Source organism: Micropterus dolomieu, linkage group LG07, assembly GCF_021292245.1.
Source record: "Micropterus dolomieu isolate WLL.071019.BEF.003 ecotype Adirondacks linkage group LG07, ASM2129224v1, whole genome shotgun sequence".
NCBI lineage: Eukaryota > Metazoa > Chordata > Actinopteri > Centrarchiformes > Centrarchidae > Micropterus > Micropterus dolomieu.
This window is the reverse complement of record NC_060156.1, coordinates 29,529,760-29,545,784: the sequence shown is the minus strand read 5'-3', so window position 1 is coordinate 29,545,784 and position 16,025 is coordinate 29,529,760. Positions and strand designations below refer to the sequence as shown.

Below are 16,025 nucleotides of genomic sequence, written 5' to 3'. Positions count from 1 at the left end.
GAGTATGGAACAGACAAAAGCAACAGCAGAATGCAGCAGCTGAGACATGACTGCAGAGGCCTTGTGGATTCAAAGACATTTCCCTCATTCTTCATCAGCAGAAAGACAATTCCAAACCTGTCTCCGGAGTTATCATTGATCTATTTATGGTTTATTGACTGCACTTATATAGCTTTACTTTACCTTAGCGGAAGCACTTTACAATTAGCCTCTCACTTACCCATGCACACACAGACTCACACTGGTCCGCCTATTGGGAGAAATGTGGGGTTCAGGACACTTCAATAAGTGAACAGGACAAGTCCAGGACTTTCCTTCCAACCCTGTGATAAGTGGATGACCCTCTTTGCCTTCTTACAATTCCCCTTCATCCCCAAGTTCATTCTGGAACATTTATTAAATCAAACCTTTCTGCAATCCTCAATGATAGCTTTTTCCTTGATTGCAAAAACAACAAAGCAAATCAGAAATTGTAAGTGGGTGCCAAATAATGCCAGAGCCCAAAAAATAGCGGAAAAGTGTGGATGACTCAAAGGGGGGAAATGGGACGTTAACTACCCATAATAAATGCGTCCACAGCTTCTGCATTAACTGAAAATTATTAATGATTAATTGATTTGGGCACGGAAAAATAATAACCCTTCCAAGCATAAAAGTAGCAAATATGACTGAAGTACAAATAAAAAAGTGAGTAAGCAAAGCCTTCCTCAACACTGCCTGGCAGTGATCAAAGTCAAGGACTGGACTGTGTCATCACAGGTAAATAAACACTTCCGGATTGTTGCCACTTTGAGCTGAAAACCTACATGCCATGGTTGCTTTTAGGAGGTAATTGTTTCATCACAGTAGAGACAGACATGTATGGAAGACTTTTAGTTGGTCAGAGCCATTAAAGTAACTTCCTTTACACGATCAGAATCAGTAACCTTGTGACTGTTGAATGTTGGACAGAGAGGACCCAAACACAACGCTCAGACGAAACAGGTTTTATTAGGGAAAAAGGGGATTGAGGGAGTGGAGGTGAGGGAGAGGTGGCCGGCGGGGAACACAGGCACGGAGGACCGAGGAGCAAGTAGGGCAGAGGGGGCTAAGACAAGGGAGCCGAGGGGCACCGGGGACCGAGGAAGGGAGGAGGCACGGGAGACCTGACCTGGGGGGTTGGTGGAGGAGTGTGGTGGCAGGCTGACTGGCGAGGCATGAGGGAGAGCCGGGAGGACGCCGTGGAGGAAGCCCTGGCAGACAGAGGAGGCTGCTGATGTGGTGCAGGTGTGGATCGTGGATCAGGAGTGGAGAGAGAGAGGGAGAACACAAGCAAGGGAAGCAGAGGAAACACAGAGTGGCAGGCAAAACACAGGGGAAGCTGCCACCACAACAGAGCCAAGTCTTTTGTCAAATATAGCACTTCTGAAGAAAAGTGGAAAAAATGGAGGGAATCCTCAAAACAAGGTCACTAGGATTGATATCAAACAAGTGAAATGGATTCCCTACCTATTTCTATTATTCCTGTCATAGCTGGAGAAAGTTATTGCTCCTATTTTAGCTTGCAGATAGAGCCATATGTGAAAAGGTGACTAGGTTCAGGAAAAAATGCTCTGTGCATTTGCACAATTAGATTGTAATGGTGAACACAATGATGCAGTGTACTGGATGGACATGGATTCACATATGAGAGGTCCTTAATGTAGCACCCTGCTAGTTGGTTTATATAATGTTCATTTCAGTAACAAATGCACAGTGTAAATTGACATGGACTGGTTGAATTTATTAATTTTGTGTAATCGTTTTAACTATGTGTATTAATATGAATTTATTTCTAGGTTGGTAAGATGTTGAAATGTCCCATGTTCTATGTAGTTCTTGAACTTCTCAAGTCCATATAATTGGCTGTTCATTCGATAATCAGGTGTCAGTCTGTTATTAGCGAATCAGTGATTACTTAGAGATGTTGTTGGCAACCTCTCGGGTCCTTAGAGGGCGGTTGAGAAAAAAACAAGTGGTGGAGAGAGAGAGGTGAACGATGCAGGGATCTTGAACACTGGTTATTAGTAGTGTTCAAATTACGTTGCAGTTTAAAGCTAGAAACCGGGTAGATTTTCTATTACTGGTACCTGAATGTGTGTATTTGGACTGTTTAAGCAGTAAGTCTGAAGTTGAAGAAGACACGTGTTGAATTGTTGGTAGCGTGCTAGCACTGCAGCTAGCGGGGGGAAGAGAAGACACATGTGCGTGAGGAGAACTGTTTTTTTTTTTCCTGCTTTTCTGCAGACCAGTGAGGTGGGCTACATTAACAACACAAAAGCTTCTCTTTTAAGGTCAAGTGCAAGTGTTTAGCCATCAAATATGACGGAACAAGACATGGCCCTTGTAATTAGTGGTATTCAATTGGTTAACATATCATATATACCCTCAGTATGTAAGAAGATCAACCCTGAATAGTTTTCACTACTAGTAAAGAAAAACAGGTCTTAGAAGACTTTGTGTCATTTCAGGTTGTAGCTGCATACTGTTTTAGTCTAGTTTTCCTTCTCCTGTGTGTGTAATTTTCTATTGATCACAACTTCAGTCATATTTTTGTAGTTTTGGTGGTAATTTCCATCAGTTATGAAAACCCACCTGCGATGGACTGGCGACCTGTCCAGGGTGTGCCCCACATTTTGCCCGATGACAGCTGAGATTGGATCCAGCCCCCCGCGACCCTGTACACAGGATAAGCGGTTGACGATGGATGGATGGATGATAACCCACCAAAGTAACTGATAAGATGTGGGAACATAGCAACATTACTAGAATTAAGAAAAATTGACAATTGGGCAATCATGCAGCTTGTTCACAAACCATCAGATATTCTAAACCATTTTATTTAGAGGTAAAACTGAAAGTGAAAGCACACACTTGCCCCAAAACACTTCAATGGAACAATTAGGTCCAGTAAAATTTGAAAAGCCACAAAAAGCCTTATCAGTGAATTACAAATACCCCGCTGAATCATTTAATTCAGGTGTTCCAATCACTTCCATGGCCCAGGTGTATAAAATCATGCACCTAGGCTGCAGACTGCTTCTACAAACATTTGAGCTCTCAGGAGCTCAGGGAATTATGATAGGTTGCCATGTGTACATTAAGTTCATTTGTGAAATTTTCTCACTACTAAATATTCCATGGACAACTGTTAGTGGTATTATAACAAAGTGGAAGCAATTGGGAACAACAGAAAGTCCGCCATGAAGTGGTAGGCCACATAAAATCACAGAGTGGGGTCAGCACATGTTGAGGTGCAGTGCGCAGAAGTCGCCAACTTTCTGCAGAGTCAATAGCTACAGACTTCTAAAAGTCGTGTGGCCTTCGTATTAGCTCAAGAACTGTGGGTAGAGAGCTTCGTGGAATGGGTTTCCATGGCCGAGCAGCTGCATCCCTTACATCACCAATGTAATGCGTCGGATGCAGTGGTGTAAAGCATGCTGCCACCGGACACTAGAGCAGTGAAGACCAATCACGCTTCTCTGTCTGGCAATCCGATAGATGAGTCTGGGCAGGGGCGTTTTTAGGATCTTGAAACATTGGGGGCTTAGCCCAGCCCATAAAACTTCATAACTTCACATAATAATTGAACCCCCCCAACGTTAAGTCTGTAAAGCAGTAAACAACAGTAAACATCCTCTACTTATACGGCACAACAAAACTCACAACAACACTATTAAGTGTCTCATTATGATTTTGCTAAATTGTAATGTCATGTGTCTAATTATTTTAATAATTATAATTATTATTAAAATAATAATCAATTTATTGTGGGACACACAAATTCAGGTAGCAGCAGGTGGCTGAATCTTTGTGAGCCGGTTTCACTGGTTGCTTTTAAATGACTTGAAGGCTGGCAATTCTGCCTTCAGATGTTATGACTGATTACTAGTTTGATCATGCTTCTTGCTGAATTCTGGTGAATATTTAAGAACATTTTGATATTTTATGACCTTGTAACTGATTATTTATTCCCATCTTAAATGTACAATTGTACTACTGCCTGCATTGGCCAGGACACTCTTGGAAAAAGAGTTTTTCTGGTTTAATATAGGTTTAATAAAACGATTAAAATCTAAAACTGTAACAGAATATAATGCAGAGCAGCTCTCATGCATTCTGGGTTGCTTTCAGATATGTTTCTTCTGTAGATCAACTTTTAATATCATCACTGCTGAATCAACACACATGCAGGCGTGACTGATTGAGGTTACCTCTTTAAATGTGCATGTGGCACCTTTTTACCTCATCAATAATAAATTAAATAATTTTTATTCAGTGATAAACTCCTGGACTTTAATAGCTCCTGCGTTTCAGCAGGTTTTCTGCTCGTGTTCAAAGTTCTGCACATTTGGAATCTGAGTTCTCTGACATTTCCAGAATAAAGGATATTTTGAGAGGTCAAACAGCATAAATCACAAACTTTGCAATCAATCCGCAGTCCACCTGCGTGCCGCACCATGTGGAAAGGATCCATACCACGGATTCTGCAACCCGTTGCACCACTACTATCCATAGTAGTGTGGGGATTTAATTCTTGCATGTTTTGTTGTGCAGGATCACAGCCCCTATGTGTCCACATGAGGAAAGGTCAAGATAGGCTATCAGAGTAAAAATGGACTGTCTATGCATTAGACTAGGCAACTTGATGAGTTTATTTTTTTAAGTAGCCCATTAAAATATTCCTGCAAATGCAGTGAAGAAGTTCAAGTTCTAAAATTTGTGATTTATTTTCATTCATAAAAACGTCTCAAAACATCCCACTATTTATTAGCCTACTTATAAACGCCAACAGGGTTTATGAACTGCAGCTTGGAAAACATAACTGCGTCGCCTCTGTGAGGACCAGTCCAGTCAACACATGTATGGGCGCACATCATTTTAAAACAAGACAGTAATTAGGCTGTCTGTCTTTCAATCAAGATTTAGTTAGTCTGGGCTAATGCAAGTTTCCCCTTCTGACAGAAGCAGAACCTCATTTGGGACTGTACTAGATGAGACAAGTAGGTGGAACAGGAATCTAACTGAAAACACTTAGGGATGTAAGTGCGACGTAGAACCTGGGGGGACGTTGAAATCTGATTTTTTTTTTTTATTAAGCACTTAAATGCTAATTTCTATAACTTTTGAAAACAGACTTATTATTGTGGCTAAAAGAGTGTTTTTTGTCAGTGAGAGAAGATGGAGAACAGACTGGGGAGGGGAGATTATGAAGACTTGGGTGCACAGTCAGAGAGACAGACTATAATATAACTAGAACAAAACCAACTACATAAACCGTGGAACAGCTGCTAGTTAATGTAGCTAGCCACGGCACAAATGTATTCAGTTCTCCTAATGTCACACTTGTCTGTGATACTCCCTGTGTCTCACTTGGTCCTGACTCTCCCTGTTCTGTTCTGTAGTCACTTCATCTCACATCTAGGAATGCAACAAATGTTTGTGAACACAGAACTGTCTTCAATGCAAACTCTGATGACATGCTTTTAACCTAACAAAGTTATTTTACTCTGTAAATTTTAGAACAAACTATACAGTACAGTCCCCTCCAAAAGTATTGGAACGGTAAGGTAAATTCATTTGTTTTTGTTGTTCACTGAAGACATTTGGGTTTAAGATCAAAAGATGAGGATGAGACAAGAGTTCAGAATTTCAGCTCTCATTTCCTGGTATTCACATCTAGATGTGTTAAACAACTCAGGACATACCACCCTTTGTTTGAACCCACCCATTTTTCAAGTGAGCAAAACTACTGGAGCATGTGACTGACAGATTTTTCTTGTTGCCCAGGTGTTGCCTTTTAGGTCGATTGTCCAAACATTAAATAGCTCTGCATGACTAGTCTAAGTTTTCATCCTTGGTTCAAACCTATAAAAACTGCATTTCCTGTTAAAGAGGATAAACCAACATGAAGACCAGAGAGCTGTCTATGGGAGAAAAGCAAGCCATTGTCAAGCTGAGAAAAGAAGGAAAATCGACCAGAGCCGTTGAACAAACATTGGGCATAGCAAGCACAACAATGAGGAATGTCCTGAAAAAGAGAGAAACTACTGGTGTACTGAGCAACAGACGTCCAACAGGTCGGCCAAGGAAAACAACAGTAGCTGATGACAGAAATATCGTGAGAGCGGCAGAAAACCCCCAAAACATCAGGAAGTGACATCACCAACGACCTCCACAGTGCAGGGTGAAGGTATCACAATCCACTGTTGGAAGAAGACTCAGAGAGCAGAAATATAGAGGCCACACCACAAGATGCAAACCACTCATCAGCAGGAAGAATCGGAAAGCCAGATTGAAATTTGCAAAGAAGTACAGAGATGGAGGTGATGTCATGACCTGGGCGTGCAATGCTGCTTCTGGAACAGGCTCATTAATATTTATTGATGATGGAACAGAATGAATTCAGAAGTGTGCAGAAACATTTTGTCCGCCAATTTATGGAAAAATGCATTGAAACTAATGGGGAGGAAGTTTATCATGCAGCAGGACAATGAGCCAAAGCACACTGCCGACAAAACAAAGGACTTCATCAGGGGAAAAAAGTGGCCCAGGAGTTTGTCCCTGGTCAGTCCACTCTCCAGAGGCCCCGATGTATTTGTCGGGGCCTCTGGGTCTTTAGAGAACTTTATTCCTGCATTCTTAAGAATTTTATGCAAGTAGAATGTAGTGTAACTTTATGAGCCAATACATTTTCAAAACTAGAAACCCCTATCTAACTCTTCTAAAGTAATCACCTCAGCTGAGCCCTTGAGTATGATAAATAAATAATCCACATCATCATCATGCCTACCATAAATTGGTGCTTTGTGCTGTTTTGCTATAGATCTCATTTCTGCTGTCTGTCTCATGTTCACCATGGCAGCACTAGTAGGCCTACTGGTACCGCTGGCCAGTGGCAGGTAGAGTATCTTTACTCAAGAAAAAGTACAATTACTCCCATAAAAAGTAAAAGAACAAAAATGACAAACCTATTTCATTTGCTGTTCATCTTGTTAGAAACAGCTGTGCAACATGGTTATTTCTAGGGAATGCAATTTGTTGATTATCTGTAATGTAGCTATTTCTACAATTCTCTTTCTACAATTATTTTCCTTTTTAAATCTCCATGAAGGTGTTGATAAGATCACTTTAAAATATCCCTTTTGCTGCCCAGCCAACTTTTGTTACCTGTGCCTTTTATTATGGAGATGTAGCCAATCAAACCGCTTGTTTTGCAGTAGCACAGGCTGCCAACACAATCTGATTATTACTAAAGCATCTAAATAATCTTCACAACGCAAAGAATTATTGTGACAGTAACACGGGTACAGCGCGTTGTTGAAGCAGGTAAACCTACATACAGAGGAAGCGTGCATCATGCGTAAAAATAAATACCAGCTGGTAGCTGCTGAGTGAAAGATTAGTTTCACCGGCGACATTCTGTTTATGGACATCGCTATAAAACAAATAGTAACCACTGAGAAACAGGCTAATGTCCGAAGCGATGCTCTGTTCAACAACAGGACACTTAATATATCTCAATCAATGCAGTGCTCATCTGACATAGATCTTACAGTGTGTAGTCTTCATTTGCTCTGCAGAGACTAATGCTTTTAACACGCCGTTAATGAAAAGTGAAAGTAGCCTATTTCACTTGCCGGTGTGACACCAAAATGTGTGACCTATCAGATTCTGTGACCCAAATGGCAAGTTAAGCGCCAGAGGTGCTTGTGAAGTGACGAGTTGCCGCTTGGTTGGGTTTAGGCACCAAAAGTACTTGGTTATGGTTAGGAAAACATTCGGGTGAAGTCACAGAATCTGATAGGTCACAGATTTTGGTTACACCACCTTGTGAAAGAGCGACACAGGCTGCTTTCCAACACGGTCACCAGTGCCATGGTGTGCGCTCACTGGATTTCAGTTGTATTAGTAGAACATAAAGCCTTAAACTGAAAAGAATGTTTGCATCCGCCCAGCTCTGTGACTGTGACAAGCGGCTGACCGGCGCAGAACTGCACGCACAGCCTGGATCATAGCTCATTTATGTTAATGAAGCAAAATGCAGATTACAGACTGGTTAAGTTATGAAGGTATGAATGGAAAATGTAGCGAAATTAAGAGTAGGCCTACATTAGATGTACCCACCCCTGCTGCAGACATCATCACTGCTGCCTTCAGCTAGAAGTAACAGCAGCACAAAAGAAAAGTCTGTAATATTGAGGCACTTTGCTGCACCGTCCTCGAGCAACTTCTTTTTTTCTCCCGCAACATTTCTATACATTTTGTCCGGGACTGATGTGGAGTGTGTGAGTGATTCACTGGTCACTTATTAAACCACCTCCTATATGAGCCAGCTCCGAAATCACCTGAGCCAGGAAGGCAATGCGAAATAAAACTTTACATTAGGAAAGACAGGGGGACAAAACATAGATTTTGAAATTATATATGTATAATGCCTCCTCTGCCTATCAGGTGATTAACCTCACCACAAATCCACACATGTTAATTTCAGCACCTCTGATAAAGTGCAGCTCACACAGCCGCTTCAGGTGGAGCAGAGAGGACAGACACAGAGCTACAGCTGGATCATCATATTCTCCCGGAGAATAAATAATAACAATAATCTCTCTCGCTCGCTTGCTCCCGCGCTAACCTTGTTAAGCAAGTAAAGTAAAATTTTTGGCCTTTTGTTGTTTGCCCTTCATCATCAACCGCTTATCCTGCCTACAGGGTGTTTGTTGTTTGTTTATTTAAAAATCCCTCTGAGATCTATAGCTATAGCCCCGGATGCCCAGGGCTAGCGACGCAGCTGAGTCTGGGTTTGGTGGTTGCCAGGAGAATGGTACTTGCCTGACTTCATTGTGCCAAGAGTAAGGTTTGGTGGGGGGGGATTATGGTGTGTGGTTGGGCTTGGCCCCTTAGTTCCAGTGAAAGGAAATGTTAATGGTTCAGCATATCAAGACATTTAGGACAATTTCATGCTTTGTGGACACAGTTTGGGCATGGCTCCTTCCTGTTCCAACATGACTGCGCACCAGTGCACAAAGCAAGGTCCATGACGACATGGATGAGCCAGTTTGGTGTGGAGAACTTGACTGGCCTGCACAGAGTCCTGACCCCAACCCAATAGAACACCTTTGGCCTGAATTAGAGTGCTGACCGTGGGCCAGGCCTTCTCGTCCAACATCTGTGCCTGACCTCACACATGCGCTTCTAGAAGAATGGTCAAAAATAAATAAAAACACATCCCTAAACCTTGTGGACAGCCTTCCCAGAAGATTTGAAGCTATTATAGTTGCAAAGGTTGGGCCAACTCCATATTAAACCCTATGGATTAAGAATGAGATGTTATTATGTAAAGTCATGTGCATGTAAAGGCAAGGCGATCCAAAACGTTTGGCAATATATTGTATATACAATTCCTGGGAACGGGGCACTAACAGTAAGTCAGCTTTGAGCATTACATTACATTTAGCTGACACTTTTTATCCAAAGCAACTTACAATTGCTATATATGTAGGAGGTCGCACACCTCTGGAGCAACTAGGGGTTAAGTGTCTTGCTCAGGGACACAATGGTGGATGGATCACTGTGGGGAAGTGAACCTGGATCTCTCACACCAAAGGCATGTATCTTATCCACTGCACCATCACCACCCCCGAGCAAGTTCCATTGGACTGAATGTGTCATTTGTTTGGAACATGATATCCAGTTCTTTTATTACACTCATGGTAAACTGTGATGACAGTTGGTTAGTAATATGTTTGAATGCATTTTCTCTTCCATACAGGTGTGTGGCTTTAAAAAAACAACAACTTTATTATTACCACTTCCTGTATTCCATGAGAAAACACAATTGGGAACATGAAGCATGACCATAATTCTATTTAATAATAATAATAATAATAATTCAGAAGTATAATAATGACATGTTGAAAAATATAACTGTCCTTTGGAGGCATTTTACCAGCCAAATCCTGTAATCTACATGTTCTCTTGGCATCAAACCTAGATCTGTTCTTCATTGGTTAACAACATGTGCTACAATGGCCAAACCACATGTGAGGGATTGAATCAATAAGAACAGGTCATCAATCAAGCTTGAGCACTCAGCATCGTGTTTGCTGAGGTTTCCCTGCCTTCAAATGAAAGGCAGGATTACTGCATGTCACTGCCAGTGACAGCTTAAAAAACATCTGAGCTTTTTTACAAGCCTGAAAGCGGTGGATGAGCAGCCAACTGTGACATGCTACTTATCTTAAATGTAGCAGATATTTCATATCTGTTGAAATCTAATTTGACAGACATATGGAATGCCATCCTCAAAAGGAATCTAAAGAGAGGAAAGCGACGAAAGGTAGAGGAAGTGAGACAGTAAGAAAAGCCAGTGGGAGCACTGATTGAAATCTGATTGGCCCCACTGGGCTTATTGTTGATTTATTATAATAATGGTATTATGGAAACCTACCAGTACATGCCAAGGCCCCCTGGATCAGAACCTGTATATGAAGTTACAGTTAACATGTTTTGGAGAAAGTCAATCAAATTACTACGAAGAAATGCAAAATGACCACAGAGACTCAAAATTACCACAAAGAGACACAAAATTACCACAAATCCACCACAAAGAGACAAAAAACAATCACAAAGACACCCAAGACAACCACAAAGAGAGGCAAACCAATCACAGACATGTTTTTAGTCTGGGTTTGTTACTCCTATATGGAAAAGACAGGGGGGGCCTTTTACATGTCTTTGTTCAAGGATCATTTGTCATATTTTCTGTCCATGGCTGTTGGCTGCTTGGAGTCACAAATAGCTGCTGCTCATTGACATTATTTCATAATAGAATATTTAATGCAGTTTATTTGGCTTTCATTTATGTCTTCACACATAAAGCGAAGCCAAATTTTTGCGATTAAATACAAAGTCATTGCAAAGAAATTTGCGTGTTTGCATGAGTTGAAAAGGAATGGATAGAGTGGAGGGAAAGAGCTTCTGCTCACTGATAGACAGCTGTGGGGTGAGGGCAGCTCTGGAGGAGAGAGTCATGGGCAGCGCCGGAGCTTCTGGACAAATAGTTGCACCGGATTCTGTGCTGATCTGGAACCTGTCTGCAGCAGTAAGCCACAGAGTTTCTGACCTCCACTGTTGTTATAGTAGCTGTCTGTGGACACCTGGAGCTCTGTGGTACTACTTCATATTTGCACGGAGACAAACAGGAGATTGCTTGGAGAAAAGTAAGTGAGGAAGTTGAATTACCCCGTAATTCTGAAAACATGTGTCTGTTTCTTGATTCTAGCTATGGTTGTACTTTACAATGAAACAAGTTAACATAGCATAGCCCTGATCAATACAAATGCCATTTAGAAAACAAGCATTTTAAAAGTTGTTTGCTTGTCATCTTGCGGACCGACCTGACAAAGCATGAATTCAGACGTTTAACAAATCAGCATAATTTTGATATGTTTATTGCAAAAAAGCACAGCTAAATGTTTATTTTGGGTTTATACGGCTGTAGTAAAACAGATTGGGGCGGATATTTGTGGGTTGTGGCGAGTTAAGCAAGTAAACACATATAATCCAGCGTTCAAACTTGCATGAGTAAATCGACACAAAAATGCTATTTTGCTTTCTGTGGGAACTCACGATTACACTGAATAAACAAATATCACTATTAATTATGTACAGTTTATTATTGCCAAGAACCAAGGCTTTAAATTTGAGTCTTAACCTATTTTTTCTCAATTTACAAATGAGTCCCCTTTCTTTATAGCTGTGCCCTAGTCTAACAATTCTAACCTCACCCCGGCTAATCCTTCATTTGTCTTGGAAAATGTGGTGTATGCTGTTTTTAATGGATAATCTTTACAATTTTACAGTACCATTTTTAAGAATGTCTCCAAAGCGAATTGAAACTCCAACATCATGCCCAATCGACTGAGCTACCTGTATCCTCTCCATCCCATGCTATTCTGATCCAAACAGAGAGCTCTGAAGTCCATGGATAATGTTTGCATATGAAGAACTACCCAGGTTGGGGAAAAATAATAACCTACCCTCATTACCCACATCTAACACACACTTAAGACCCTCGAATGTGTTGTCAGCGAACATTCAATGGAAGGGATTAAACCCCTCTTTCATCCCCTTCTTACTGGTTTTGTGTTGATTCTACGGGTCATCAGATCCAGCTGGGAGTCTTCACTTTGGCCAGAATGCCTCCCTGTGTTGTGACACAGGCAAAGTACACACTGAGGAATCAAACTGTTGAGCTACTTTGAAGATCAGCAGCTATTATTCCTCAAGTACCCCCATTGTTCTACGCTTGAATTAGTGCACCTGAATCCACTAATCGATGGTTGGTAGTTCTATGTGCACATGAATGGCATAAGGCCATTCATGCGGGCTGTTAAGTGATATTTGAGTGTTTCACGAGGAATGGCTGGCTGTGGTTCTGAGGTTGTGAGTCCACCTTGAGCTATTTTGCGTGCCATCCCTTCTCACTCTCATATCTTTATTTAGCAATGTCCAAAGGGCGAGTATAGGAGAAACTAATGGGAAAACGTGTGGAGGTCATGTTATTTTTGAAGATAATATTCTCTGGAATTCTCTGGAATTTGAATTAGATTAAAATAGTGTGGCATTGCAAGGATCGTTTGTAGCCTTAATGTTGCTAAGCTAGCAGGTTTGTTCATGTTTATAGTGTTTAGTGTGTATAGTGTGTCCTTTAGAGCTAGTTAGCCCAGTTTAACCTGCGGAGTTTCTGATGGCTCGTGTTACGCATTTTGCTGCCTGGAGGAAATAAATTCCCTGCAAGTGAAAACAAGTCAAAAGTGTCTCCTGACACTGTAGAAGAGGAACTAGAATCAACGGTGACACTAAATGTCTGAAAATTCCCAGAGGAAATCATTCTGACCGCTTCCAAGAGCTTGATAGGAGAGTTTGTGAGTTATTAACAGGATTGGATAAAGAATATCGACTGTCTTCTGATAAACATAAATATGGGATTTATGATCGGATTTAATTAAAGAACTTATTGTTTCACTCTTACAAGAGAAGAGGGTTCAGAGACGAGGACTTCTGCTTGGAGTACTTGTATCTTAGGGAAACTTTCCCTACATGTCTAGTCTGATAGAGTTTCTCACATTCAAAAAGTGCTGGAAAACTTTCCATTGCTCAAAGGTGCCCTCAAACATCTGCAAAGCTTCCACACCCACACCACAAGAGGTTATGGTTTAACAAGCAGCCATCCTATGATTTGAAGATATTTAATGACTACAACAGCTAGCTTACTGATTTGGCGACTCCTCACAGGGAAGCCTTAAAGTTTGATTATCAGTGGCTAGATAACAGCTTAGAATACAAAACATCTCAACAAGGCAACATTAGATTCACTCAAACGCTGATTCTTCCACTTTGGGCAGAGGCTGATTGCCTCCCTGCACCTTTGCCCCAATGTCATGCTTACAATAATAATAAAATTTATTTATATAGCACCTTTTAAAACAAAGTTACAACATGCTTTACAATAAAAACTATAATAAAAGTCAATGAGATCCAAAAACATCAGATTTAAATGAAAAAAAACAACTAATTTAAATAATTACAACAAATACCATCAGTTAAGAAAAAGCCATAAGATAAAACAGGACAGCAAAGGCCCAATGACTTTTAATGACTTTCAATGCGATTTTGGAACCATGAACAGGGCCCTGCAAGAGGATCTCACACAGCCATCAGGCTCATAGGGTGTTCACATATATAGGCAGGGGCATGACTATTCAAAGCTTTAAAAACAAGCAGTAAAAAGACCCTGATTGACAGATATGAGATGAACCAGTTCAGAGCACTGATGCCAACATAGTTTTTCAGACAGCTGATTAAGACAGTGAGGTCCACTGTGTAAAAGTTTGAGCAGAGGTCAAGGAGAATTAAAATGGAAAACAGGCCTGTGTCAGCTGCAAGCAGCAAGTCATTGGTGACCTGAGGTTCCCCATCAGTCTCTACACTGAGGCCAAGTTATCAATCCTACCGTCCAGCTCCTAAGACAGGAAATTAGCTGACCCCCAAAAGCAATGGAAAGTTACTGTGACTTTGTAACTATATTGTACTTACTGAATTTCAAATTGCAAACCCATACACTACTCATTACTGAAAAAGTAATCACATTATTGTGACACATTACTCAGTGCTCTTTACTGGCCAACTTGCCAGTGTCCACAACAACCCCTATAACCATTCCAAAAAGATGAGCATTTTCGGATATGCCATGTTTATGGTTATGGTCAAGTTTAGGCAGCTAAAAGTACTTTCAGTTAAGAAACAATCTTCGTCATGGTTAATAGAAGCTCATGTTGATTGTTGGTACAAGATTCAAGATGTGAATTATGCTCTCTATCACTCCCTTTGTTAACCCAACCACTCTAGCTTCTTTTTGTGATGTCATGTTACTTCTGCCTTTGCTACTTAGTGAGGACAGTAATTACAGCCGAAGGTTTCTTGTCTGGAAAGCATGAATAATTTATCAATCTTCATTTTTCCTCAAATTATCACATTATACTGTCAACTCTATTTAAAAAAAATTCATGCCCTATGTGGCAATGAATTCTTCCTGGGAGAGACATCATGTTTAGTTTTTATGAACTGGTTGAATAATTATTAATCATCAAATTGTAGAGTAATAGAGAGTAGTCTCGAGTAATACCTCACAATGTATCACTTTGAATCTTAAAATATACAAAACACACGACTGTACCAAGCAGCAACCTCCAGGGCTGAAAAATGAAGCTACAATGGAAGCACCAAAAACTGTAGTTCATCAAATGGCCACTTGAGGTTGGCTCCAAAAGCGAGTCAGTCAGATCCCCACGCTAAAACGTTCAACTTTACTGTCAATATGTCTTCATACCTAAACAGCAAAAGTGGCTGATCCAAAATGACATATAACACCTATATAATAATGTGTCATAATAAACTGCCGCATAATTGACTTAAACAGCCATTTATCTGGTGAGGACGGGCTGTTTCAGCAGAAATAAACAGGTTTACAGAACAGTTTGATCTCTATAGCTAATTTCCCTATTCATGACAACTGTACTGGGATCTCACCCTTTTAAGATTATTTTAAGCCTTAGGTTATGCATACCGTAAAACTTCAATTAATAGCCGAGTCCCAAATAGCCGCCTATCTCCTTTTACTGGAACACATTTTGACAAATAAACGCCTGGTCTGGTTTTTATAGAAGTTCTTTGGATGTATAAAACCTCTTAAACCCCACGGGGTCGCCCGCTTTAGCTGCTTCTAAGCTACTTAGATTGTTAATACAAATATTAATGTTTAAACGTATGATCAATAAGGACATGCTGAACATTGTTAGATCGCTTAGATTCTCCACATTACCACTGTTAAGTTCATTTAACGGAAAAAACAAGACCACAACAAGTCTAATTCTTCTAGATTTACTGGTGTAACCTGCATGGCTAAAAGAGAGGAAAAAGGGGAAAAAAGTGCCGACTCACGTTATCTTTGAAGCGCTCATTAAGTCCGCTCGTTAAGTCTGAATGTGTCCCTTCCTTGATTATTTATATTTCTTTAGTCTGTAGGGGTCCACTGATGAATCAAAACAGCTTTTCATAAAAATGAATCCAAGTTGTGAATCCTGTCATGTGAAGTCCATCACTCTCTGTCTGCTAACTTCTCTCATCCTGCACCGTGTTGTTGTTTTTGTTTCAAAATAAAAGCGCTAGATCAAATGAATGACGTGTATTTGATATTATTTGATCATTTTTACACAAGTATTATTCTGTTTGATAAATAAACTGTTTCATAGTAGTTTCAGTTTTGTGCAATTCAATGATTTTAGCAAATAAAACCCAGGCTATTATTCAAAGTTTTACGGTAATTAAAGATGTGGGCGCTTTGAGTGACAGGTGGGTGCCATCACTGTTAGCCAGCTGCAGCAACCAGCCTTCAATTGGCCCACCTCAGCTCCCCCATTACTCCCCTCTTTGCCCATTTTTGG

The 16,025-nt window shown here is 40.6% G+C and overlaps 1 protein-coding gene across 1 annotated transcript; it reads right to left on the bottom strand.

Moving 5' to 3' along the window:
- Positions 1-971: 971 nt before the first annotated feature.
- LOC123974203 (protein HUA2-LIKE 1-like) lies at positions 972-15,645 on the bottom strand. Its single transcript, XM_046054743.1, has 3 exons — positions 15,523-15,645; positions 2,614-2,696; positions 972-1,252 (listed from the first exon to the last, which is right to left on the bottom strand). The coding sequence occupies exons 1-3, from the start codon at positions 15,540-15,542 to the stop codon at positions 972-974; spliced, it is 384 nt and encodes a 127-aa protein (XP_045910699.1). The 5' UTR covers positions 15,543-15,645.
- Positions 15,646-16,025: the final 380 nt, after the last annotated feature.